General features: G+C 37.7%; 1 protein-coding gene across 2 annotated transcripts in view; it reads right to left on the bottom strand.

The window, feature by feature from the left end:
• Positions 1 to 27,998, bottom strand: part of ADK (adenosine kinase) — a 273,346-nt gene that overhangs the window by 55,593 nt on the left and 189,755 nt on the right. For both annotated transcript variants that reach the window (XM_066324073.1, XM_066324072.1), the window contains exon 7: positions 23,682 to 23,852. In XM_066324073.1, coding sequence (XP_066180170.1) covers positions 23,682 to 23,852 — 171 coding nt within the window. The remainder of the gene's footprint in view (positions 1 to 23,681; positions 23,853 to 27,998) is intronic.

The following is a 27,998-nucleotide window of genomic DNA, read 5'->3' as shown; positions in this document are numbered from 1 at the left end:
AATTGATCTTCAAATTACATACTTTACCCTTTCAATGAATTTCAAACCCAGTTGCCTTTAGGATTCTTACTGGAGTTTCTTGTGCTGTTTAATGCAAATTCAATGATGCATTTATCTGTGTTCAAGATATGAACACTCAAGATGAATTTTGTTTTCTGAAATTTTCAGTTCTAGCTAACTGTAGCTCCTTTATGGAAGGAAAAACCTAGTTCCCAGTCTGTACCAGCAGTGCTCTCTCACAACATGGTCACTGGATGGAAAAACAACATTTCAATCTGACCACAGTTAGATCACTGTAGTCCAGAGTGAAGAGCATAAGCTCTAAGTGACCAAGGCACTATTTATCATCTTGGACAAGTTGCTGCTTTCTTGGATAATTTTTTTTAAAAATCCATGGAAGTCAGAATTTAACTGCATTTGACCATTAAGTGTTTATGGATGAAGGAGTTTGGTAAAGTTTATTTTTCTATTAGAAGCCATCCTGGATTTGAGACAGGCTCAAACAGATCAGAGATGGGAAGAACAGCCAAATAATGAAATAAAGGGATATGACTCCAACATATTTTAAAATGGTATTACAAAAGACATGCAGTGGTTGAGCTTGGGAGGGGCCTCTGCACATCATCTACAGAGTCCAAGCCCACTCCTCCAGCAGGGTCAGCTAAAGCGGCTGCCCAGAACAACTAGGTCTTGAATATTTTCAAGGATGGAGTCTCCACACCCTTTCTGGAAAATCTGTTCCAACACTTGACCACCATCACAGTACAGCTTTTTTCTCATACTTAAATGAAGTTTCCTGTAGTTGAACGTGTGCCTGTTGCCTCGTGTTGTGCCACCACCACCGCTGTAAAGAGCCCGCCTCCACTTTATCTACTACCTCTCATTAGTGTGCATTGGTGAGCTCTCCCTGAGCCTCCCGAGGCTCTCAGTCTCCCCTCCTCATATGACAGGTGCTCTAACTCTCCATCATCTTTGTGGCCCTTTGGTGGCATCACTCCAGTAAGCCTATGTCCTTCTCATGTTGGGAGCGCAGAACTGGACCCAACGCTGCGGCTTCATCTCATCAGGGCTGAGCAGAGAGGGGGCCCACCGCCCCCTGAGCTGCTGCCAATGCTCTTCCTAATGCAGCCCGTGATGCTGTGCTCTTCCTTCCTTCTTCTGCAGCGCATCACTGCCTTACATCCTTTTTTTCCACTGAAATTCTGAGGTCCTTTTCGCAAAGCTGCTTTCTACCCAACCTGTTCCAAGCCTGTCCTGGGACCAACATTCCTCCCCAGGTAAGGGGACCTTCCATTTCCATTTGCTGAACTTCACGATATTCCCATGAGGCCATTTCTGCCCTCTGTCAAGGTCTTTGAAATCTGATATTATATTGTGATTTTTCTTGAAGAAGTGGAGTTCAGAATTCCTATGACAAATGAAACTACAAGCATACCGAGCATTCCACTTTACTTTTAAGACACCATAGTCATGAAAAAAGAAGAAAGCAATAAAAAGTAAGAGGTTAAAAAAAAAAAATGGTGTACAAATATGCATTAACTCCTATAGGAAAAAAAATTTGAAATTAGATATTGTAATTATGGAAAATTACATTCCAGCATTGAAGATCAGTAATCTTCCACCAAATACATAACAACATAATTATGACAACAACTTATTTGTCAAAAGTGCACAGTTTAGCAATGCATTACTCCATGGATAACCGTATGCAGATCCCTTTCTTTCGGTGTGATCATTTGCCCCAAGATGCACGGGATATGCAGCACTAGTACTGAATATATACTGATATACTGAATTCACAGTGGTTTTGCCTATCAGGTATTTGCCTCCCCTGTTAAACCAACTTTAAGTGCACACACATGTACACATACACACACACGACCTTCACAAATGCATATATAGATCATGACGAAACAAATGTGACCTCCCTCTCTAAAACTCCCTATGTTTCAGTTTTGCATATGCACTCATTTTCCAAGCCCTTCCTTGTTAAATCAGTGGTTTTCACAAGCAATTTCATTCACTAGACCTTCAGCTAGGGGAAAACAAGGTGCCTACAATGGAATCCCAGCCAGTAAAATATAACAATTTATTGGCACTTTCAATTTTTCTGAGCACTTGAAGGTTATGAAGACCTACAGCAATCATTTGAGATATGTTGGTTATAGCACCTGTTCATGTTAAATAGTACTGATAGATCTTTTTGTACTACGAAGTTATTTAACCTTGTTAATATGGTTGCAATGACTTATTATCTATTCAACCTTCAAGATATCATTCGATATATTCACTAGTTATAAAATATTAAGTTATAAATACATTTTTTCTTTCAGCATAATGACTGAAGTTGTTGTATGATTTGCTATGTTCATAAACTCACACAGATAACTTTTAAAGCCAAGCTGAAAAATAAAATTTGGACTCAGTCCACACAGAAGAGAAATGAAAGATTTGGTCCACATTTGAATAAAAGAAAATTCTGAGTTTCACCTGTGCTCTTTTTACAAGAGAAGTTCTCTAAATGTCTGCTAAGCAATGAGACTCTCCCAGTGGCAGCAGTTTTATATTCTAAAGGATCATAAAAATCTATCATAGTTTTCAATCAATAAAGTTTTATAAACTTGGTACAGAATGATACAAAAAATTACCATTTCTGATTCCACCGTATGCGCATTCTCTACATACTTCCAGACTCAATTTTTTAAGCCTCAGCTATACTTCACAACAGTTATCATTTAACCTCTAATTCTGTGACTTTAAAATGCTAAATTTATTTTAGGATTTGTCTCACAACTATTTTTTAATTAATGAGATAACAGATTGACATTAAATTTTATTATACATTTATATATTTGTTAATAATTACTATATGCTTAGTATATGTAAGTAAATGAACTTGAAACTGCACCTGATACCTGTTTTATTTTATACATGACATGTGGAAGACTACAAATTATTCTGAAGCTGAAATTAGTAGTCAGAGTAATAGTAATTCAGTTTTGGACAGGTTATTTTTAGCTAAGTACTTGCTCAAGCCCTTCACTGCAGATTTCTCACACCTCTGAGTGTTTCAAAGTATAAATAATCTATTTTTTTCCTCTGCCTCTAGCATTACATTTGTGTTTAAATATAACAGAAGTTATTTCAATCTATTTAGTTTGACTCACACTTTCCAACACAAAGAATTCCTGTGATTTCTTCCAAGATGCTGTGTCTCTTCCATTTTATAAAAAATTTAAAAAGAACTGTAGGGTCAAGCTCAGTGCTGTTCTTTTGTTCAGACTGCATTCTGATTTGGGCTCTAGAAATTTACTTCTTTCTCTTACATTTGCAATACATTTTTTGGCCAAACACCAGATAACAAGTGAATGGGAACATTCTAAAGCAGTAGTGCTATACTCTAAGAGCAGAAGTAGTGGCAATAACAGCATACCAGAGGCTGCACTGGAGTTTTGTTTTTTTTAAAGACAGTTATTTATGGATTTCGGGAAATGAAGAAAAAATAGGATGGGGCCTCTGAAAAGTGGCAAAAAATTGTAAAATCTCCTTGGTTTGAGGTTTGTTTTTTTTTCTAAAGAGCTGTGAGGAATGTAGTGCTCACATAACATACTAAAACTTAATTGTGTTATAAACAAGTCAGAACAGATATTTCGCACTAGCAAACATGTATACTACAACTTTCTTGTTCTTTACCTCTTGTCAGATTTTCAGATCATGCATGCTCCTCTTCCAGTCAGGTTAATCAACTCTTCCAAACTGTGCTTAAGGAAGCCACATATGATATTTGCCATGCCATGTCTTGAAAATCACCATGCTCTAAAAGGCATTTTGATCTTAGGTTTAGGCCATGAAAACGAACAGTTTATTTGGAGCCTGGATGGCTTACATGGCAAGCAGTGAACAGTTTGCAGAGGATACTGTACTAAAAGTGTCACTTTCAAAAAATAATATTGAAGCAGTTCTTTACAAACATGGCACTTGTCCAAAGCACATATGGAACATAAATATAACCGTAAAATTTTATGCACCACATTTGACCAAGGTCTTGAGTGCTAATTTATATTTTCTCCATTTTGCTGGAAGAGTAACTGCATTTGATAAAGCTACTTCATAAGGACTCTGTTCTCCTAACATTTACACATCACACATCTGGACTTGGAAAAGGATTCTGAGTAAAAGAGCCAACTAATGCAGATCTTGTTTATGTTATGTGCAATTACTCTTGTGTCATGAATCTCCCTGGGATATCAGAATGTGCTGAAGACACCCAAACAATATGTACTTCAAATAAAAGTGCAAAAGTCTGAGTATTTCTGTCCCTATCAATGATATTGGTACACATGATCATGGGAGAAAATTAACAGTATTTGTATTTTCTAACAATATTGCATTTCATTTTTATTAATTATTTGTATGTAATTAGAGCTGCCCCCAGCATCTGAAGATCTCTGTTTGGATTGTTTTTCTCTCACAACTCGCTCACTGCAGCCAAGGGAACTAAGTGATGGCAGTTGCAACACTCAATTCAGTTACATAAACACATCTTCCTTGCCAGATTCCCCTGCGGTGTTCCCATTTCATGAAGTCAGTCTGTAGCATTTAGTAATGTACTGTACCAGCAAGTTTCTTTTCATGTCACAAAAGATTAGGTCCTCTGCTCCTGGCAGCAGAGCAGCATGTGTGTGAGCATCACACACATGGAATCCACCCCACACCAGGTGGCTGCACCAGCAAGAGAACAAATACAATACTTGTCTAGCTACAGAACAAGAACTGGATGTCAGATTTTAGCAGGAGAAAGACAGCTTTCATCCAGAAAATAAAGCAGATTTATTCCTGAACCTGTTCCAGTGTCAACAACAACGAGTGTACCTTATACCTTCAACCACGCACAAGATGCATGTGCTTCAGTCTGTACTGAGTCTATTTGCCAGTAATGATAAATAATGCTCTGGCCAGACTGTCCCTGTAGATGTAAACAGAGTTACACTTTTTAACATCACAGCTGGAACAAACACACCTCTGACTATGAAAGCAGTATGTGGTAAAGGAGGTGACAGAGACAGAGTGACCTAATCCATCACACAGCCCATCAGCCGCAGGGATGAGGGGCTTTCTGGACAAAGTTTCCCCCCACACCTGCCCATCAGCATGAAGCTGGGTGGTCATAGCCCATTGATTTGCCAGATCTTACCTTCCCCTTGGATGGGTCACTGCCGAAGGGTAGCTGGTAAATTAGAGACTAATGGCTGTATGTCTCTGCAAGGATCAGGCACAATACGAGCCTCTGGGCATGTTTATGGCAGGCAGTGGAGCATCACAGAGCTCAGAGCTATCTGAGCTACCAGGCTGAGCTGGTAATTCATGCAGAGTCACACTGCCCAAGGTACTCTGGAAGCACCAGCAAATTGAATCATCTAGTTTTGCAGGTTGTCTGTCCTGGGTCAGTTCAAATGTCATTGGTTGAAAAGTACGCCTATGCACTTCAAGATTAGTTGTAAATTCCACTTGCTGCTTAGATAAATATAAAAACACTGAGGGTTTTTTTTTCAAGAAAGAAACATAGGAGAACAGAAAGAATCCAAATAAAGACTGAAGTAGCTGGAATTACTTACTAATGGCTAAGAATTACAACACAATGAAAGAGACTTTTTCTGATCCTTTTACACAATTCTCAGTCAACACCGAAGCTGTGTAAAAATCGTTTCCTACCTTCATTCTAACTTAAGACTTCATTTTCCTTTGGGGCTCTCTGATCAGATTAAAGAGTCTTTACACAGCACTGCTATATAAAGCTGGAATCTGAACCAGCTGGTCTATATGTCCAGTTCAAGGACTTAGGGAGGTTGGATCAAACTAACTAGCTATAGTGATTTCCTTACTCTTCTCTACAACTCCTACAAAGAAACATCCATATCTCTACCCAGCAAAGTGAGATTCGATCTTTGTGAGAATTCTGACACTACACAATGCAAGGAAGACGAGATCAACCATGACATAAATGTAGATCAATTTTACTTTCACATTTTCACATGGAATTGCTAAAGGGTGGCTCCAAGTGCTGACATGTTTGCTCAGTAATTCATGAGCCATGCTTCTCTCCAGCTAAACAAGAATAAAACACTCCTGTTCCAGCATAAGATTGTCCACAAGTGGATGCAATACAAATATGAGTTAAAGCCATTCTGCTTAAAATGATGTGCTCTCTCATTTCAGATTAATGTTTCAGTGTAGACAAGCCTTTGTTAAAGGAGAATGACTGAAATGGTGGATGGGTTAAGTCTGCAGTCCTGCAAACTGCTTTTCTTCAAGTCTCTATACTCATTATATGTATTCAGGTTAACTCACACTGCCTGCACATGGGAAAACCTACCCCCAAAAAGGAGTAGTCTACATCTGTGGTAAGAGTTTTCACCTTTCACTTGCCCACAAGTCATACTGAGGTAATCCACCACTGCTCCAGTGGTTAAAGCTGACTTGGGAAATCTAGTACCTGCCTTCTCAGTTCTACTGGTTAGTGAGCTGCAGACCAAGGTATAGAAGTTGCCACCTATATTCTTCACAAATTTGCCATTTCTCTAATGCTATTCTATTTAATACTAACAACCTGTAAATAGCCAAAGGATAGTTTTACTTAAGAGTTAACACTTAAAATCAGAGAAAGTGTCTTCCTGAATACCACGTTATTTTCTTGAAATATTGCAGGTGAGTACCAATTTCCCCAGAAGACTAGTGGTTATGTATGTATATGCTAGTGGATGTATATGCCATCTTTTGATAGGAGCCAGTGAAGCTTTTCTTACAGTTTAGTGGGAAAGGATTTACAGTACTAGGGATGCTAACAACCCAAGATCCATTTGCAACATAAAATGTTCTGTAAATCAGTGTGTCGCTGTTTGTTTAGAAAAGTGTGTGACACTCTCAACTTCCACTTTCAATACTTGTGCAGAAAATAATCACAGTTCAGGCAGCATTTGGGTATTTTGTATTTCAGAACTAGCAAAGAAGTCTGGTGACATGGTCATTGCTATGGTAACTACACTTTTGTAGTGAACACTGAAGTAAGTAGGTACATAAAACATGTATAACTTGTCACTATATAAGTTACTGTTGCCCTGGGGCTGCAATAATTTCCTTCCTTTAAAATCGTTAAATCTAGCCATAAATACTTGGTATCTCTCAATGTCCTATTATTTCAATAAGATGACAAGGCTCCTCGTACATAATATAGTGCAAACACACAAGCACATGAATTTATCAAAATAGGAACTTTCTGAAGAAGTAATTTATTGGTCTGTAAGTAGGAAAGTATGAACAGGCTTCTGGCCTGAATGAAGAAAACCACTTCCAGGTTTGTATTCCGGCAAGACTGAGCTGTTGTGGGTTTACGTAAAATGCTAATGCAATTTCTCCATGACTGGGAAATACAGAGGCATTTCCAGGAAGAGAGTTCTACTGGATCTTCTCAAGTCTTCCCCTTATTCTTTATTCCCTCCTCAAATAATCCACCAATGGCTGAGATGTGGAATTAAATGACAGGCTGGACCCTGCCTCCTTCAGCAAACAGCAGTAATGTGCAGAAAAAGGTTTTGACCCCCCTTCTGTGTTCTGCTCCTCAACATAAAGAATGTTTGACCTAAGGAGGCCCTCCTTTTGTCCCAGCAGAGCAATATGACACCATTGTTATGTCTTTCATACAAAAATTTGTTTTGGAACAGTGAAGTGCAGGCTTAACACGCAATTCAACAAAGTTTCTCACACTTTGTGACAATGAACTGATACTCAGAGAAAGGAAACCCAGTTGTGTTCCACTTTAGAGCAGGACTGGAACTCTGCTGAGCAAGGGACAGGTCTACCCACGGCATAGAATGAAGGCAGGTATTGATAGGTCAAGTGTGTCCCTTGGGATCATTTCCTTGGCTTACATTACATGTATGGCTTGGAAGTCTTGTGCTTCAGAAACAAAGGGAATAGTGTTCTACGACAGCTGCATTATATCATCATATCAAATGGATTAGGATGGCCATGGAGACTGGAAGGCCTAGCCAGCTACCAGTGATGAGGGAAGTACAGCTGAATAAGCCTTTTTCAGAACACATGTATGTCCAGTGACTGGACAAACATCAAACATTTAAACTAGACAATCCTGCTGCTGCAAGGAAAAAAAAAGAGAAAAGGGGCTAATTTTATGTCTGATGGGAAAACATCCACTTCAATGTATCACTGATGTTCTGGTCATCTTTCTAATGCCAGTATTAAGTCTTGTTTTTCATTTAAAGCAGATATTTGACCTCCGTTTGCTATGACATGTACTGTATCAAAACCTTACATGCTTTGAATATAGTTTCTCAGTGCACAAGAAGTTAATTTATGAATCCTTTGACAACAAGGTCCTTTACCACAGGCTGTAGCCCAAAGGGTTTACCAAATGTCGTAAGTAATTATCATTTGAAATTTGACCTTTGGACTATATTCAAAGATGGAAATTTGTACACAAACTATTCTAGATTACCTATTTAGAGGGACTACAGCAGTGCAGGGAGCTCCAATATGGGATCACTGAAATGGTAGTTACCTATCAGTCCTTGCCTCATGATTTTATAGACTGTAACAATTTATCTCTGGGAAACAATCTCAAGGACTTTTTTTGGTTTCTTACTTTTAGATGTACTATCTCTAACTAACTACATCCCTAATCAAAAAAATCATGTGGCCACACCCTCTTTTCTTTAAAATATCCCCATGTCTCTGCTGCTTTAGCGGCACCGTACAGAGGGAACCTGAGACAGAAGCTACAGGTCTAGAAAGGGACAATAGGGAACAAGATCTCTATACTCCACCAGCAGTAAATTCCTAGATCAACTCGGGCTGTAATGTGCAACTTTACACTAACATAACTGCAAATCACCCCCTCACAGGCTTCATTCACCAGCAGTGCTCTCACTGACTTGTGCTGCTTTGCTGATACAGAAGGTACAGAAGCACAGGTTAACAGGCTGGTGCACTGTGGCTGTTTGTCTTATGCCCTGTTACTTTTGGAAATCTGTTCTTATGAGTCAACACCAACAAAAAACAATTTAAGGTTGGTACCACTTGAGGAGAATAGAATTTTTGCATTGCTGTGTAATCCTTGGTCTTTTGAGTCCATGTCCGATGCTTTTAAAAAGCCATAATGATAATGATAACAACAACAATATTAATAATTATTATTAACAAGGACAATAATGATAATCCAGGATGAAAATTTACATCAAGTCAATATCCAGTAAAAATCAGAGTATGAACTGATAACTTCAGTATTAAGGGAGTATTAAGTGTTAAGAACTGCAAGCATGCTGTAAGAATTTTGCAATCCACAGCTTGAATACAAACTCAGAAAACCCAGAATTAGGCTGATATTGAAAAAAAAATCAACTACATTAAGATAAAAGATAGACAAGCAAGTTACTCATACATTAACTCCTGCTTGTCTTGATATTGTGAATGAAAACATATATTAAAAAAGTCCAATGTTCTGAAAACATAATTTCTAGCTAATTTACTTCTCCAAACACTGAAATATTTAGTAGTAACAATAGTTGTTCTGCAGCTTTACTCCAGGATAGCCTATCGTTAGTATTCTCAACAGTAGGGCTGCAACACTTCCCCAACACACAGCTCCTTCATGTAGCTCTTGTGCTGACAGAGGACCAAGTGAACAAAGAGCCACCTACTTCCCACAAATCTTGCATCACACAGTCCCTGCTGTACATAAAAACTCATGTGGAAATGCAGGGAAGCCCAGTCTCCTTTCCCTTTGCTCCCCTGCCTAAGAGTTAAGCATAATTCAGTTAATGTATTCCTAGCCCACAAGCTTTCACTCTGCTCTGCTAGAATTCAACAGTTGTTTTAAAACATGGGGACTACTAGTAAAAGTTGCTGGAAGTATTCAAGCAGAAAGCCAAAAAGATTGACAGTGAATTTTTTTTACTTATATGGCAAAGACTAATTTGTATTTTACGCTGTTTCAGCAGTCTTTAACTGTTTTCTTCAAAATCACTGTCTCAGTGGCACCATATGGAGCATGTTGAACTTAAGGTACCAAGAATGTGTCCAAGATATATCTCACTCCAGTGTGTTAAAACATTCCACCCTGCAGCTGTCATTATAGGAATATAATTCATACCCTAAAGTTTAAAGAAAAACAGTGTAGCTTACTATGCTTACAAAAATACAAGATTCTTTTGGTTCCAAGTAACAGTCAGTAAATGGAAAACAGTTAATCTTAAATACTGCTGTCTTAAATATTTGAAATTTTAACTGATCATGAACTGCTTTAATTCTGCATAATATTTAAGACTGAAAGCAAACAAAAAAAATAAACATGGAAATGAATTCCTAAAAAAAACATAGTGAAGGGACTTGTATATCCAACCTTAGCAGAGACCATCATTACTTTTTTTTCTTTTCCATTCACTGCACTTATTTTAAAAATTGATATATGAGATTATGGCACAAAAACCTTAGCTACATTTTGTAATGGCACTGAACAAGTGTATCATCAGTGTTACGACATTACACCTCTCTGATCATTACTTCTCCAGTCTTCTCTTTGTTATCTCTGTTTAAAATGTAAGTTTCTCAGGACAAGACATGCCTCTTTGTTTTGCACAGTGTATAGAACTGCAAAAGCATCAGCTATAAAGTTAATTGCTGGAATAATAAGGATAGGAGATAGGCAAGAAAAAACACATGGTGGTCTCTTAGAAAAGCTGGCTTGGGATGGACACATAATTCAGATAGCCAGTTCACAAGACAGCAATGCAAGATGCCTTAGGAAAGGATCCAGAAACCCCCGTTCTTACATGTCAACCTATCATCTAGCCTGTATTGGATATGCTTCAAATGAAAACTATTTCAGAGAATTTAAAAATTTTATTGACATAATTTCTCATGGGCCTTTCTCTGCAAAGCCAGGAAGTGGCATGAGGCTCAGGGGAAAATGTTTCAGAAATCTTCAAGGTGGTAAATGGCAAACTCCTGTGTAAGGCTTAATACCCTGGAGACCTCCATGGGCGGGCAGTAAGCTGTGTGTGCCATGCCACCAAGCTGGGGATCCCCCCTGGACAGTGCCAATCTTCCAGTTACAGCCACCCAAGGACCAAGGGCACTGATGCAGGCCTGAACACTGCACGCCCTGTGGCTCCAGCCAGGATGATAGGACGGAGACATTTCATAGCTGCAGAGCTTACTGGGAGCACGGAAAGGGGCTTTGGAGGTTAGTTAATTACAGCAAGACAGGAGGCTGGGGTGGTTTGGAGCACAGAAGTTGGCTCTTGGGAGACAGCAGTAACTCATATTCAGTAATAAGTACTACCAGAGACCTTGGTATACTCATAGCTGAGACAGGCAACATAAGGTCCACACAACTGTTTGAAAATGTGGAACTGAAATAGAAAAGCATTGCAGAGTTATATAAAATCTGCACTCCAGGTTGTGGCTGGGTATGATGTGCTCGATTCCAGAAAAATGAAATGCAAGAAATATACAAGAAATGAGAAGCTTTTAAGGAAGTGTTATGAAAAGGTAAGCATTGCAACTTACTCCAATATCAATTTAAATTAGTAACAGGGTTTGGGCTGCTTAGCACAGACAAAATTAGTTACATTTCGAATAGCTTTCAGGAATCATCCTGAAATATATTTTGATATATTTGATATATTTCAAATCTCCTTTTGTGAATTTTATTTTCATGAAGAATATTTTTTCTTACAATAAATCCTGAACAAGGATTTGTTGCAGAAGATCTTATTAACAAATGAAAAAAAACCAGTAGCACTGAAAACATTTTTCAAATCTAATTAAAAAAAAAATTGAAACATTTCTACATATTATATAAGTTACCCAATTCTCTGCATCCACCTAACATTCAAAATCATTACAATATCATTGAATGTACAAGATTTTAAAATAGAAAATTATGGAGTTTGCTCTGTGTTTCATTAAGAGACACAATTCTAAAAGTTGCTAACTTGAACAGCATCCACAAGACATAATGTCTGTATAGCTTATTCCTGGATTAAGCATTTTCATGGTCTAATAATATTGTTCAATAATCTATTACCTGCTCTCTTCCCACTAAATCTATGCAAATATCCTCCAAAGTAGGTAGCTTCTGATAATTTATGTTACAATATTTTATACAGTGCATTTTTCAAATTCAAGTAACAATAAAGAGAAATTTGTTCAACAATGACAGAGGTGAGGCATTGTTAAAAAGTAATAATTGACATCCTAAAAAAAAACAATGCAAAAGGAAGAGATACAAAATGAATCTGTGCGGCCTGAATAAAGTCTGTTACAATGAAGATCCTCCTCTAAAATACTTGATATCTTTACCATAAATCAACAGATAACTTTGGGACAGGCTATGTTGTCATTTCCTTGCAGACTTAAAAATTATTCCAAGAACATCACTGAAGATGATGTTAACACCCTTAAGACTTTGATCTTGATTTTAGTTTGTTCTACCTGAAATATATACGTGCACCACTTATCCTGGGACACAGAGTTCTTGTTTATAATATTAAAGAAACTCATCTGCAAGTGAACTTAATATGGACTCCTGAAACACAGGGTTTCCATGGGGTCTAAATAAGGGGTCCAACCTCCCACCATCCTACACTGTGTAATGCCCCTAAGTGTGTCCATTCACCTCTCAGGTAATGCTTGTTCAGAGATGGGTTACAACTGGCAGCATAAGGCTATGTACTTTTTCAGTTCTTTTCATGAGTTTAGATTCTAGAAGAAAGAAATTTGGTTCCAGATGATGAGTGTTCTTTTTTGAGCAGTGAGATTCAGTAGTTTGACTCATTATCGTAATTCACATATACCAAGATGCAGTTCCATCCAAATCTGGCATTTACTTTGATGTTCAAATCAAATGCATAGTGTTTGGCAACTATATATGCAGAATTTAAATTGACTGATCCATTTATCTGAAACTGGTACGTGTCCAAGACCACTCACAGATGTATCTCTCCTGCTCCAGTAGAAATTCCAACAAGAGGAAAAAGACATGTTAATCATAACTGCTCCAAAATAACACATACAGCAAATATTGTGTGTAAGACCATCTGACTGCCCATCTATGTTTCAAAAGAAGTTAAGACAAACCAGGTAAACTGATGGTAAAGGATACCTGTAATTCCATGAAATTTCAGGTATTTTTCCAGTTGCAGGGAGTTCTCCATGCAGAGCAATCGGGACTGCCCCAACAACATATTTTATGGCTACCACTTAATTTCTCATGAAAATGCCTGTTCTTTTTTTATTTAAAAGAGTGTTGCACAACCTGGAGAGGTCAACAGTCTGATGGACAACATAAACATGCCCTGGTCTTTCATGTCTTTTAAATTCTGGATAAGAAATATACTTGATTAAAAGAGATCCTAAAGAGAACCTGATTCTGTGAGGTCTCTTACCTGCCAGGGATCAAAAATACTGTCCATAGCTTGGCCTCTTAGATTTTCAAAAATAGAATCCTTCAGAAGGGCAGCCACAGAGAAAGAGAAACGAACATGCTGTTGATCGGTGCCTGCAGACTGCCTTAGACCCACAGGACAACAATATCGAGATGAAGAAGGAGAATTTCTGAAGTTCTCAATAAAAAGAGTGAGTTTCCCTTGAACTGAGATCCATGAGTTTTCAGCATTAGAAAGATTTAAAATAAAAATCCTAACTCCAGAAATACTAGGGACATCTTCAAACAGCTTATTCAACTAGCAAGGCTATACCTTGGCAACAGCAAAACAGCTTGAAAAGTATCCTAAAGGACAGGACAGTTGGGGATCCTAAGGGTCTTCCTCTGGAATGAGTACCACCTTGCCATTGCCTTCAAGTGAGTTCTCCAATGCTCAAGGTTTTTGCTTCTTGAGAGCACAGCCCAGCTGGGGCCCAGCCCAGCTGGCAGCACCAGAAGCAGATGCTGATGGCTGGCTCCTTTGCAAGAGTGGAGAGGAAATCCTTCACCTCTGCTGTGGGTGAAGAAAGAAACTTGCTACTTGTGAAATTATAGCCTTCAAATAACAAATTGAAGGTGATGGACACAACTGTTGGTAGAATTTCAAGTCCAGAGGTGGGGACACAGCTAGCAACAGAACCAACAAACGGACAGGTTTATGTTTTCCAGAAGTTTCACTGTCCCAGTCATTAGACTGTTACGATTCTGTCCTTTAGAAGGAATCTCCTGCACCTGAAACCACTTCAGCATGGAAAGCAAACTGACTCGTGGATGCCTGTTTCCCTCCTGTGACTGCACACGTTGCTGGTTCTGACACAGAATATGAGGAGGCAAAGGAGGGTCTGAGGGTCTAATGAGCAACATTTTGACAGCATTTCTTATCACATATGGATTAGCAGTAGTTTTACCAAAGTACAGGTTTAATGGATCATTTCTCTGGAGAACTAAAAAAAAAATCAAATGTAATGACTAGAAGGGATAAGTTCTGTCAACTTAGAACAAAAAACTTATAGAGGAAAGCAATTTCTCCATATTGCTTCCCTGGGAGGTCAGTACTTAAACAAATGGTGTTGTAAGTCAGAATATGACCATTAAACCTGAAAATATAGCTTAAGGACACACTTTGATGTGGCTGCAAGATTATCACCCAAAGGCTGTTATAAATGGGGTGGCTTAAGTTTATAAATAAGGCAAGGTTTTAGAGATCAATTAAGGCCTTTGGGAAAACCATGGTGCTTTTATCTATCTTTCAAATATTTTAGGTATGCTGCAATCATATTTTTTCTACTTCTTTAACAAGCTTATTTCCTGCTTTTAGGAAAATTCTGAAAAAAAATTAAAATTACCAAAATATTTTTGCAACCTTTACATTGCATATGTAACCCACTGCATATGCCTCATAATATATTGCACAATTAGCTTTCAATTTAATGTTGTTATCTCAACTCTAAACTATAATTAAAAAATAAAAATAAAATACAGATTTTAATTCATAATAGTTTATTGTAAGTCCATTCTAAATACCCTCAATGTGTATTTTCATAAACAAAAAAAATCTCTTTACTTACTTATACATAGCAACTTCTCAATAGTCTTAAGGAAACATCAGTGGGTTAAATTTATCCTTATAAAATCTACAGAAGGAATCCTGGTAACAGAAGATTATATGGCTAATTGGAAAAAAGAGAGGGTTCAAATGTCTAATTTTGCTCTTCTTTGTTGAAGCAAGGCAAAAAAAGGAAACTAGCTAATAGATTTATAATGAGATGTGAAACTCTCTTGAGGGAATAAAAATATTATATGAGCTATATAAACAGAGTGAGGGAAGGTGTTGACAGAGAAAGATAACATGAGAGAAAGAACAAGGCTGAAACTGCAGTTCTGAAAAAATAGTGCTATGCAATAGTACAGAAAAATAGGTTAATATAATAAAGATACTGCCAATTCTATTCCAAAACCCCCAAACCACGTTTGCAAGATTCCAAACATCAGCAGGGACCTACTATTGTCTCCTTAACTATCCTTCCCTTTTCTCCCCTTTCAAGGACCCTTTGTTCTGACTCAAATTCGTAAGCACAGGAATCATCAATACATACTCTGAAAGCATCAATACATGGTCTTTAGGTAAAAATTGTCTCTTTTATATAAAAACCTCTGTCCAAGAACATTTACAGCTAATATAGAACTTATCCATGCATAATAACATTTAAGTCAGTCAATGACTGTTTCTTTGCCATATTTCCTGCGAGACCCTAACAGCATTGGCTGCTTATATCTGATGAAACAGAGAGGTTATCAGACTTTCCCTCTCAAAGTCCTTCGTACCACCAAGGATTACCCTCTCATCTAATCAGATCTAGTGATTGTGTTGCCTGAGAAAACTGGACCAGCTCAGTGATTAACAGCAGTCTGGCCCACAGAACTCACTCTTGCTCTGGATTCAGACTCCTAGAGCTGAGTAAAGGGGGCAGATGACATCATGTGATAAGGGCAGGTGAGAGAGGTCTGCTTCAGCTCACACTGAGATGCTCTCCATGGGGATAACATGGCACTGCAGCCCTACAATCCCCTGCAAGGACTATCTGCAAGAGGGGGAGAATCTCCAGCACATGTTGGCATAAGAGGCTTTAGCACAACCTAACAATATTCTAAATCAGAAACTGGCTACATCTGCCCCAAACAGGGCTTGACATGTGGAGGCATTGAATTAACCTTAGCTGTAATGGAAAACAAAGCTTTATTGTAACATATTTTTCACCTACATTGTTGTCTGCAAATACCTCTGCGAAATTGAAAAGTTCTGAATCTACACTGATTTAATGAAGTTCTGTGAACATTTCAGCCTCTATTATTCTTGTTTGTATCAACTGCATAATTCAATTTTATTTAAACTCCTAGTTTTGCAGTTCCTAAATTATATATTAGATATGATATATTATACGTTTTTGCCCTAGTGATCTGAGTATTAAAAGGTATATGTAGTTTACCTTTAAAAGGCTTTCAGAGACATACATTAAAATTACACTGAAAACTGATGGCCAGATTCTGTAGGTCTTTTCCTCCAGACAGGTGAGTTTTGTCCAAAATGAATTCAGCAGCTGAACACATTTCAGGACACTTAATTGAAGAAAAAAGTTAGAATTCAATTTTGCTTGTTCCTGGCTCTGCTTTTGCTGTATGACCTTGGGCAAATAACCTTTCAATTGTCCACCTGTAAAACAGTCAAGACTATACACCCACCTTATTGGTTTATTCTGAGCTTTAATGTGTATGAAGTGTTAGGAGATGCTCTGGGAAGTGCTACAAAGTGAAAAGGGTTATCAATCATCGTCAGTAAAACACAAGCTGCTGAAATACAGTGGAATCTGCCTTCCTCTCTCAAAGGACATGTTCCATCTTGTGCTGCGTGTTCTCCAGTATTCACAGTCTTAAAAGTATCTCAACACTGCATAGCATAAGGAAGGATAAATATCCTTAAGCATTCTGAGAGACTACCAGAAAATATTTTCAGTTTTAAGCAGTGAAGTCTGTTGGAAAGTATAAGCTTTGCTTCTAAATACCTGCTTGTTTCCCATAACAGGAAACAAGAAAGACATTTTTCGAGAATGGGTTCCTAAATTGCTTAAATAGCTAGACATTAGCTGAAAGCAGCACTAAATATAAATTTTAATACTTGGCTCTCAATTTTCCTTTCATTTATAATGTACTAGGTAAACTATACTAAAATAATTACTTGCTTATTACTCATGAATTTCAGTGCAGCAGCTGAGACAATGTAGATAAATAAGATGATTAATTGAGACAGAATGAATCACAACAAAATATGTTGTTGTAAAAGGTATGGTTAACTCCACAGTGATTCATATCATTTCAGATAACAGGGCTTTTATGAAAAACGGCTGCAAGGTTGGGAAATGATTTAAAAGCATTTTATCTTAGAGAGCCACTGCAGTTCACATGGGAGGGAAAAAAAGGAAAAAAAAAAAAAAAGAGAGGAGTGAAGCAGCAGCCGATTCAGTGTCTGCAGCTGAAATAGCCTTGGGCTGTTTCAGCATCCTTCCCACAGCACATCTTTACAACACGCCACTGACATTATCAACTTCCCTTGTGCTAGAGACCCTCTTATTTTTCAGATGGCCACAATTTATTAGATATTCCTGAATATCTAATATTACTACAGAAAAAGTTGATTCTATGAATTAAGGAGCAATATTATAACACTATAGCTGTCCTATAACTGAAAACACAACACCGACCACAGGAAATAGGCATCAAAATTCTACAAAGTCATCACAGAAAAATAGTATTTGTTTTTCCTCCATTCAGAATTACAATTTTTAATTCCCAGGCTCCCTCCAAAGTCTTTGCAGAAATCTTAAACGTAGGATTTATAAAAAGAAATACGTGTTTACTGCAGTTTAGAAAAGCAAACACCAGCAGCAGCTGACCTTAAAAACCTCTACCTGTTAAAGCAGAAGGGAAGATGAGATGTCTCCTTACAAATTTTTTTTCCCATGTGTATTTAATAAACTGGGTCAGAATATCTGCCTACGATTTTTAAGTGAAGCAGACTCCCTGCAGGGAACTGTGCAAACCTCAGTCTCTCACCCAGCCTAGGAACTGAAGATAATTACCCTCACCTGTGGGGCAAGTTCCTGAGAGCTGAAAGTACAATGAAAAAGAACATACCAGTATATAAACTGAAATGCAAAACACCAACACCCAACTTAATGTCATTCAAGATGATTAATGTTTCTGAAATTTTAATTCCAGGTGAACCGAGATGTAGAAGATAAAGGCTCAACTCTTAAGGATAATAGCTTGCCAACAACCAGTGACTGAAAATAACCTCTCAGTATAGACCAGGTCCAGTAAGATAAAAAGAAAATGTTTCTTAAGGGCTCTTTACATAACATACATGTAAGTTAGCAGTACTAAAATAAGCCTCTTCAAGATACTCAGTTTCAAATACCATCTATTATTTGCCTTTCAATAATCGTTCCCAACATTCAAAAATAATTATAAACGCTTACTTGAAAATACTTCAAGGAGAAACATCAACTTATTGGTATTTATGGCATGACCAGCCATCCTTTGCTATGTTCCTCACCTCTTAGACCCATCTGATACGGAAAAACAGACTGAAATGTTGGTCTTCCTTTCATTATTTATTGAAAGTCAAACTGTATTTCCCTTCTTCCACACACCAAATTACATCTGCCACCTGATTTTCTCCTGACTCCTACTTCTTAATTGTTTCCTCAAAATCAGACAACTCACCAGGGTGAAAGGACACTCGTGGCTGTGGAAAGCTATCTGCTAGGTCTAGAAACAGTAGGAATTGCACTGTGAAAATTCCAATCAATTCAGTTATGCCATTATGAATGCACACTGGTTTGAAGAGAATCATCATGAGGCTCATTTATCTTACAAAAGTGATTATGTCTCATTCAAGACTCTTCTGAGCTCTGGGCAGATTCCTAAGCCTGTAGGTATCAATCTGATCCCAGGTGATAATGCAGCAGAGGAAATTTGTAGGTGGAATGGAAGGTTCCTCTCACTATCATGTCTTAATGTAATATATCAAATTATATGGAGTGAGAGTTTACAGCAAGGAAATAGACAAATGTGTTTTGTAAACTAAATCCCTGTGTGCTGAACACAGTTTATGCCAGAAAATTTACCGGTATTTCCATTCCCTCCCTCAGTTAAAATAAACACAAAACTACAGACTGCGTGCAAGTGCAAAATAAGGAGCATGTTAATCTCACCAAAATCCCACCAAACCTTCAACTTCATATCTACTGTTTTTCATTGCCATTGAAGAGAATCTTCCATGTCATTGAAGACACTTGTCTTTATAAGGGCTAACAAAGGGTATTAAAGGTTGTTGTCCAAACTACCTACATATGTAGGGATCTTTCTGTTAGTATTTGATACCTCATTTGAAAATATTTTAAATAAAGGAGGCACAATGTACCATTCCAGTATAATTGTGAAGAGGAATTGATGACAAGACCCATTTGATATCTTATTCCATTCAAAGGCACTCATCTCTTTAAAGCTCAGGATTTCTAACTCTAGAACCACCATTAAAGCTATTGTCATTGCTTCTTAAAATGTACAAGTCTTGTACACAACCTGCTTTCTCTTCAGCACACTTGCTGTCACCCCAGCAGCAATTTCCCAACAGGCTCACAGATGTTCTGTCCTTGCAAACTTCAGCTTATAATCCTGTAATTAATTTGTTCAGAGATTGGGTGTAAAGCAACAGCTCTTTACACTAGAGAGGAATAGGATCAATTTTTAAAGAATAATTCTTATCTTAGTTTTCTTTATAATTTTGTACTTCAAAGAAATCCACGATTTCTCTTCTATATAACCTTCTCAACCTCTACTGATCACTGTACACTGAATACCACAAGCTGTATCATTGGTTTATTGTTTTTGTTGTAAAGCACTAGATGAAAACCTCAATGTGCCTGTAACTCTAAAGTTTCTAAATTCTATTTTTTTTTCAGTGATGCCCTGCCTACATATAGCAAGAGAACCCAGATCTTTACCACACCAATATCAACAAATATTCCTTTGAGTCATGAACTGGTGCCAGATGTGAAGATCAATTAATTATGTGAAAGCCTTGCAGTGTCCCTTAAATCCTAAAGAAACTGCTACCCAGGTGCACAGGCAAAAATACACAGTTCCCTCAAGGCAGTTCCTTCCCTGAGGAGATGCCATTGTAACTCACATCTTTTGGGGAGACTGGAAATGGAATTCAGATTCCTGTGCTGAGTATTGACTTTGTATTGCATCAAAGTACATCAACACTTAGCCCTAACCAGGAAAATGGGAAGTGATACATACAAATTTAGACTCCTTTACTTGCCTAGAATTATTGCTGTGTAGGAAACTTTCTACAACTCTGTGTAAAGATGTGACTTTCAAAGCTTTCACTCTTTCGACCATTCTGTTACTGAAAGTTACTCTGAGTTGTAAAGTATGTGTTCTAAGGTGAGTTTTACAGCTGAATTAAGCAGCAACTTGTGACAAAGCAGTTATCATCAGGAGATAATTGACCTTATTTGAGAGTTAAGCATCCTGAGGCAAAGTAGAGTGTGCTTAATCCTGGCAGGTTAATTATCCAGTGATTATAGTAGCTTGGAAGGTATTACTGCTAAGAACCATTTGCAAAATGACACTATTAAAAAAACCCTTAATTTAATAAAAATTAAAAGCAATGACAATAATCAAGTTCTTCAGTCATGTATTGCTAGATAATGACTGCAGAATGGCCCTACTTGGTTAGCTGCAATGACCAAATAATTACTCCTTTTCTGAATGCTCTGTACTAAATTTGTTATATGAAGTACTGTTAATAAATACGTAAGATTCAAGACAAGGTGTTTAGGTAGGTTATAAATGAGATTAAAATAAATTATCAAAACACCAGTGGTCACTGAATTAATGCTGAAATTGATAGATATACTGAGCTGTTACCACAGCATTCAGTGTCTAAACTGCAGTTAAGGGTATGCTGGCATTTACATTCAAAACTAGAATATTTATTCTGAGAGGTTTATAACTTGCCCATTTTAATTACCATCTGGCTGAAACTTGAAATAACCAATCTCCATTCAGATGTAAATTTTTAAGTAGAAGATGTAATTTAAAATCACTTTGCCAATTGTTTTTAGTTTAGGAATGGCAGCAATTTGGAATTTTGCTGCACTTGGATGTTTTTGTATTAGTCAAAAAATAAACAGCTCAGTGCTTAACAATGGAATTTTATTGGACTATAATGTGAAGATAAATATAGGGAAGAATAAAATTGTGTCTAAGAGTATTGTTTGTACTAATGAAGTAACAACCACACAACTCAGTATGCCTTGCGTATTTGTTAACTTATGTGCTTACACTGATGGAAAACGTAGCGCAAAGCAAAAGGAAATCACAGCAAATGGATTAAAATTTGGTGTTGGCTAGCTGAAGTGGTTCATGGCCATCAAGATATACACAAACACAAAAAACCCCTGTGAATGTACTTGTAGCTGAAATTCATATGGGAGGAACAAAAAGTACCAAAACCAAGGGTGGGAGCTACCAGAAGGCAGAACATGTCAGACTGAGCTTTGAGTTTTGCAACTACTCTTCATCAAAAAACCATATGCAGAGAGCAGAAATACTTACAATGAGAAGACACAGAAGCTACTCAAAACTACAAGTACATAATGCCAAGAGCATGGTTTCAAGTCACACAGAAAGGCAAGACAAAAAACCACTGCAAACAACATTTCAACAAGCCCAAAGCAGCAAGAGCCAGCAGGAAGCTGAGACTGAAAAATGACCAGGGTTTCATGATCAGCCTAAGTAACAAAGAGGCTGGTACTCTGAAATATTCATATATATTGTATTGCTGAGTTTAAGGATAATCACTTAAGTTTAAATAGTATTTTTTTCCCTGATGCTTCAGAAATGATATACAGAAAATGCAAGGAGATTTTTAACTTTAACAAACACAACAGTACTACACAATATTTTTGACAGCAGGTGAATAATACCATAACAAACTGAAATGACAGAGGGAATTAACCTAATCTGAATAAAATTTCTGAAATGGGACTGTCACCTGGATCATGGGCTACTGCTTATAAAATACACGAAAAGTAACAACTTATGAAAAATAGCACCACTACGATCTCAATTATCCTAATAGGTCAGTGGAGCAACAGTTATATAAAAGACTTTCAAGTTTTAATCCCAGAAATTTCTATGAAGATCTTCTACTCCAAAATTATCTAGACTTGGAATTACTTAATCTGTGAAATCTGACAGGATTTTGTGTTGCAATTATACTGCTATTAAATATAAATACTCAATACCATCTTTGTGAGGACTGTATCAAGCAAAGATGTAGAAAGGTAGCAGTTGGAAATAGCAAGAACAATGTCTGGAAAATACTTTTTCTGTATAGCTAACTTCAGTTTAAAATGTTTCCCTTAGCCTACTGCATTTAAAAACATGGAAATTTTCTTTGTTTTAAAAGTAAGTATTTTTAATTTTTTTAAAGTCCTACATCTATAACAATGCTAGCCCCTATGTGGACACATATGGATAATAGTTTTAAACTGACTTGTATTGGTGCAAGTCCCTGTTTCACAATCAGAAATAACCACTGACAGGAGTAAGTTGCTTTTCCATCACTTTCCTGTTCTCATGTAGTTATCTTGAGTGACAACCCCAAATTTCATTTGGGCGTGTCTCACATTTCAAGGCTTTTTTCAACTTTTCCTTCTGAGAAAACTAATAAGTACTTAAGAACACTTTCTAAAGTAAAAAAAAAAAAAAAAAAAAAAAAAAAAAAAAGGGGAAATCTGAATTAATTTGGTCTATTAACATGGACTTCCAGGCAGATTTTCATGCAATCTGTTTGCCAACTTACACAGTAAAGATAAGCCTTCCTTTGATGGCTTGCCAGTCCATAAAATCAATGAAAACTTTTAAACCAACCCTCTATTTCTTAGTTTTCTCCTTCTGCATCTCCCCAAAGAGTTGTCTTCATGACAGAAAATACTATTAATAGCAGCACTGTGGGTAAGGAATCAAGTTACAGGAGCTCAGTGGTAGCCCTTCATATGTTCCAGCAGAGTTAAATTCAGGGTGAGGACCTTACGCACATGGACGGTTATTACAAAGCACCAATGTGTTGGCTATTTCCTGCTAGAATGAGCAAGTTGTAAACCTCTAACATGTCATGTGACATCTTTGGTGTCTATTGACACATCCCAGTCCAGTGATCATAGATTTAACTTTCTAGTGACACCTGACATGGTCAGATTCCCTCTATAAAAAAAGAGAATCACAGAATCATCAAGGTTGGAAAAGACCTTTAAGATCATCAAGTCTAATCTTTGACTGACCATCACCCCATCAACTAGATCTGCAGCACTAAGTGCCACATCCAATCTTTCCTTGAACACCTCCAGGGAAGGGGATTCCACCACCTCCCTCTGCAGCTTGCTCCAGTGCTTGACAACTCTTCCAGTGAAGAAATTCTTCCTGATGCGCAAACTGAACCTCCACTGGCCCAGCTTGTGGCTATGCCCCGGGGCAGCAGGCTCTGAGACACAAACACCTAAGTGCAAGAGATAACTAACACTTCCGTTACTCTCTTAAGACTCACCGTTTCATTTCCAAAAAGAACATCCACGTAAGGCATGACTTTCATCATCGGCTCTTTGTAGAACTGGCTTATAAATGGTGCAGAAAGATTCAAGCTGAAGATCTTGTTGTTGGCAGAAGCCTGAGCAGCCACTTTTAATACTGCTTCTGGTGACACTGTCAGGAAGAATCCCTGCAAGCATCAAAACAAATCAATGTATGTTACTAATTTTATATGAGGTACCACATGAAGCATGCTATTTCTGTAGAGTCTCTCCCAACCCACATTTGTCATACACGCACACACATAAAAACTTCTGGGAAATACTGCCTTTCATTAAGGTAATAAAGAGGTGACAAAGAATCTGCATACGCCTAGAACGACAGCCTTTCAAAATGAAATGTATCTCCTTACCTCTGCATTCCACAGACTACACTTTCCCATGGCAGCTAAGACTAATGTCCATATCTTAAAATGTGATGTATTATAATTCTAAATGATCCTTTACAGTACTAGAGTCAATCAGACTGTGCTGCTTAATTTAAAAGTCCAGTCTGATGACTATATACAGCTAGGAGACTAACAAATTCCCTCACCTTAAACATCAGTACCTTGTTTACAATAAAGGCTTTGAAAATGCTGACTTTGCAGCACTTGTTACTGCTTTGCAGAAAAAGATCTAGAGGTTTTCATGTTTCCACACAGATATTTTATTTGCCCTCTTCTCTCAAAAGTACTTTTCTTTACTCAGAACATCAACATTTAAGTACCAACTTGCACAATGCACTACTTGTCTACTAAACTGTAAATGCTGATTCCAATCTTATGAAGAACAAGGCTGCCATTTTGAATTTAGCATTGCTGATGGTTACCCCAACCACAAGTGTTCCAGGAGCCATGTAAAGGTCCACTACAGTTTCATTAATCTACTAATTAAACAAAGGCTTAGACTTTGCATTAACTAAACAAATTCCACATAATTTGTTTTTATAATTCTAAAACTTATTTCACTAACTATTGTCTAAACTCAGTGAATAATAGCAATTTTCAAGCATGAGCAGCAAGTGTTAAATTTAAGGCCAGAGATAACATCTAAGGCACAGTGAGAAACAACTTTGAGGAAGGTCTGACAAATAAAACACCATCTCAGTTCTATCTATAACATCACCATCATGACACTCCAAAAGATGTAATAGTGACACAGTCTTATTTTCCAATTTTCCTCCATATGATTATGCCTTTGAATCACAAAATTTCTGTATTTTCATCCTGCATACTTCAGTTATCAGATCACTTTAGGCATTCTACTCACTGGAAAAAGAACATAAGCCTACAGATAAAAGACTACTGTGAGAATATATCTATTTCTCCTTTCTCCATACTCTCCAGTCTAAAGAATACATGATCGATTTCAAAATATGGGCATCATTTGCTATTTGACAATCAAAGTCCAAAGGGCACAAGAATCCTGTACATGTTCTGGAGCTACTGAGTACCCTGAAAGACTGGAAACCTGTAAATGCCCAAGCCTCTTTGCTAATTTTACATTCTGAAGAATTAAAATGAACACTTTATATAACTTCTCATCTCCATAGCAATTTCTACTATTTTTTAGTTTTTTATTTAATGAACAGAGAGATGGTTTTTTAAAAAAACTGTTCCAAACACAAAATAAAAATCTTTCAAGGGTGACATGTTGCCAGCTCTGGATAAATGACAGACTGCTCTACAGTGGTCTACGTAAATAGTAACCTGGTCAAATAATTAGGCTTCTTACCAATTTTAGGCTGGAAATTTCATCCGAAGTAAAATACATCTGATTGTAATTTAAGGTACAGAACACTATCCCCATGAGATCTAATTCAGGCCTGCATCCAACTCCCTTTTCCTTGGAAAGACAACATAAAAGTACTGAGATACAGATAGGAGAGTTTGCTTTTTAGATCCTGTAAAATAAAGGCCAGGAAATCTCAAAGGCTATAGCTCTGTCTTCTGGGTTTCTTAAAAAATCACTTCTGCCATTTAATTGCATTCCTCCATGGTTTTGCTTATATTTTTATTTAAATAACTGTTTGACATTAAAACATCTAGAAATTAACAGCTCAGTGTATGACAATTCTTTTCCAAGTATAACATTTCTTTGCAAAACAAACTTGTAGCAGTACAATCCACAAAATGGAATTAACAAAGTGGAGACAAAATAAAATTTAACCTGAACAGATAGGGATTTAAAGAAATCTAATTCAACCCTCCTCTTCAGGTATTTAAATTGACTTTGTCTCTACTTTTAGTGGAATTCCATGCAGCCATGACCAGTGTAGTTACGGTAACCCAGCTTCCCAAGCCTAAATTACAATCACAGAAGCCACAGGCCACCCTCCTGCAGCATGCTACAATTGTGTACAGGAACGAATTGCCCTAAACCCCCAGGTTTTCTTATATCTCACTGGGATTCAGAGCAAAGTTCCTCTGTGACTTCCTTAGAAATTCACCCTACAGGCTCTCGCAGCTGCCACTGCTTTTGGTCCAGACAGAAGTACACAAAAGAATGCCTAAGCCAACTTCTCTTACCTACTCTAACAATTAACTGTCAGCCAGCATTAGCTTTGAGTGGGAGAGTAAAAGTATCCTGTCTCACTGGTATAAAGGCTTTGTATTTCACCAGTAGGAAGTTCTCTTCCCACTAACAAGAAGGTTAACAGGCTCCTCAGAAGATACTCTATATCCACCTACACACCTTAGACTACGATAGAGTGTTTTGGGGTCCTATTTACCCTCAAAACCCAAAGGTACTTAACACAACCATGAGAAAAATATCTTTAATCAAAGGACGAGACAGTCAACAAAGAGAAATTCCAAGAGCCTGGAAAATGTACATTGCCTAGAAAAATGAAATTACCGTGTATGTATATCTATCTTTGTGAAGGAGGGGGATGCTGGTGCACAACCAGCTCAGTATGAACCAGCAGTGTGCCCAGGTGGCCAAGAAGACAAATGGCATCTTGGCCTGTAGCAAGAATAGTGTGGCCAGCAAGAAGAGTGGCAGTGGCAGTGGCTGTCCCTCTGTACTCGCCACTGGTGAGGCCACACCTTGAGTACCGCTCTCAGTTCTGGCCCCCTTCAGGAAAGGGACTGAGGTGCTGGAGCAGAGAAGGGCAACAGGGCTTGAGAAAGATCTAGAAAACTCATCTTACAGGAAGGAGTGAGGAACCTGGGATTGTTTAGTCTCAAGAGGAGGCCCAGGGGGAACCTCATTGCTTTCTACAACTGCTTGAAATAAGATTGCAGTGAAGCAGGGACTGGTCTCTTGTCTGCCTACAGAGAATAAGAGGAAATGGCCTAGAGCTGAGACAGAGGAGACTCAGATTAGATATTAGAAGGTTTTTTACATTGTTAGAGTGGTCAGGCATTGGAATAGGCTGCCCAGGGATGTGGTGAAGTCAACACCCCAGAGGTGTTGAAGAGGCATCAGGATCTGGTGCTGGGTGATGTGGTTTAGGGGTTACAGTGCTAGTGCTGGGTGATGCTTGGACTTGACCTCAAAGGTCTCTTCCAACCTTGATGATTCTATGATAGAAGGACATGTGACAACTGGGCAGAGCAGTCACAGAAAGTGAAAGGCAGGAATACTGTACACTAGAAAACCTATAAAACATTAAAGGCTATCAGGTACATTAGCACACACAGCATTCCTTTGGCATAGAGTATACCAGATGCTACTGCTTCATGATGTGATACTATTTTCTGCTGCTCAAAATTTAATGAGTGTCTTTTCTATGCCAAGAGGAAGGTACCATTGTATCACAAGCCAGAGAGCTAGGCTGAACCAAAATCCGCACCAGGAAAATAGGATGGCAGGCTGAATTATGTACATGCATGTTTGTATGTCCACATGCACAAAGCAATACCATTCTTAGGCACTGTGAGCAGTCCTTTTATTTAAATACAGTCCTCTGGTGGGAAAAAAGCCATTTTCCTTGTGGGATTAAAAAAAAAAAAACAAAAAGAAAGAAATAAGAAAAATACATTCATGTATTGCAGACACATGGGAGATACAGTCACTTGTTTGTAACCTAAGAGCTTTTAAAATTCAATAGGATGCATACAAGAGCAGAGGACAAAGTCAATAGAGAATATCATATTAATCTCACTTCTACAATATTCAGGAATTCTTTGATGCATCTTATAAGATATGCCAGGGTACTGTGAATATTGGATAGTCCCACATTCATGTCTTTTTTTTTTTTTTTTGGTAGCATTACGGGAAAGATTTGGGGAGTTTACACACCAGTAATTTGTCTTGTAAGCCATCTCTCTCATTTTTATCACACACAGACC

The sequence above is a fragment of the Sylvia atricapilla genome, chromosome 8, assembly GCF_009819655.1.
Source record: "Sylvia atricapilla isolate bSylAtr1 chromosome 8, bSylAtr1.pri, whole genome shotgun sequence".
Taxonomy (NCBI): Eukaryota; Metazoa; Chordata; class Aves; order Passeriformes; family Sylviidae; genus Sylvia; species Sylvia atricapilla.
The sequence above is the reverse complement of the archived record's forward strand: the minus strand, read 5'-3'. Positions and strand labels throughout refer to the sequence as shown.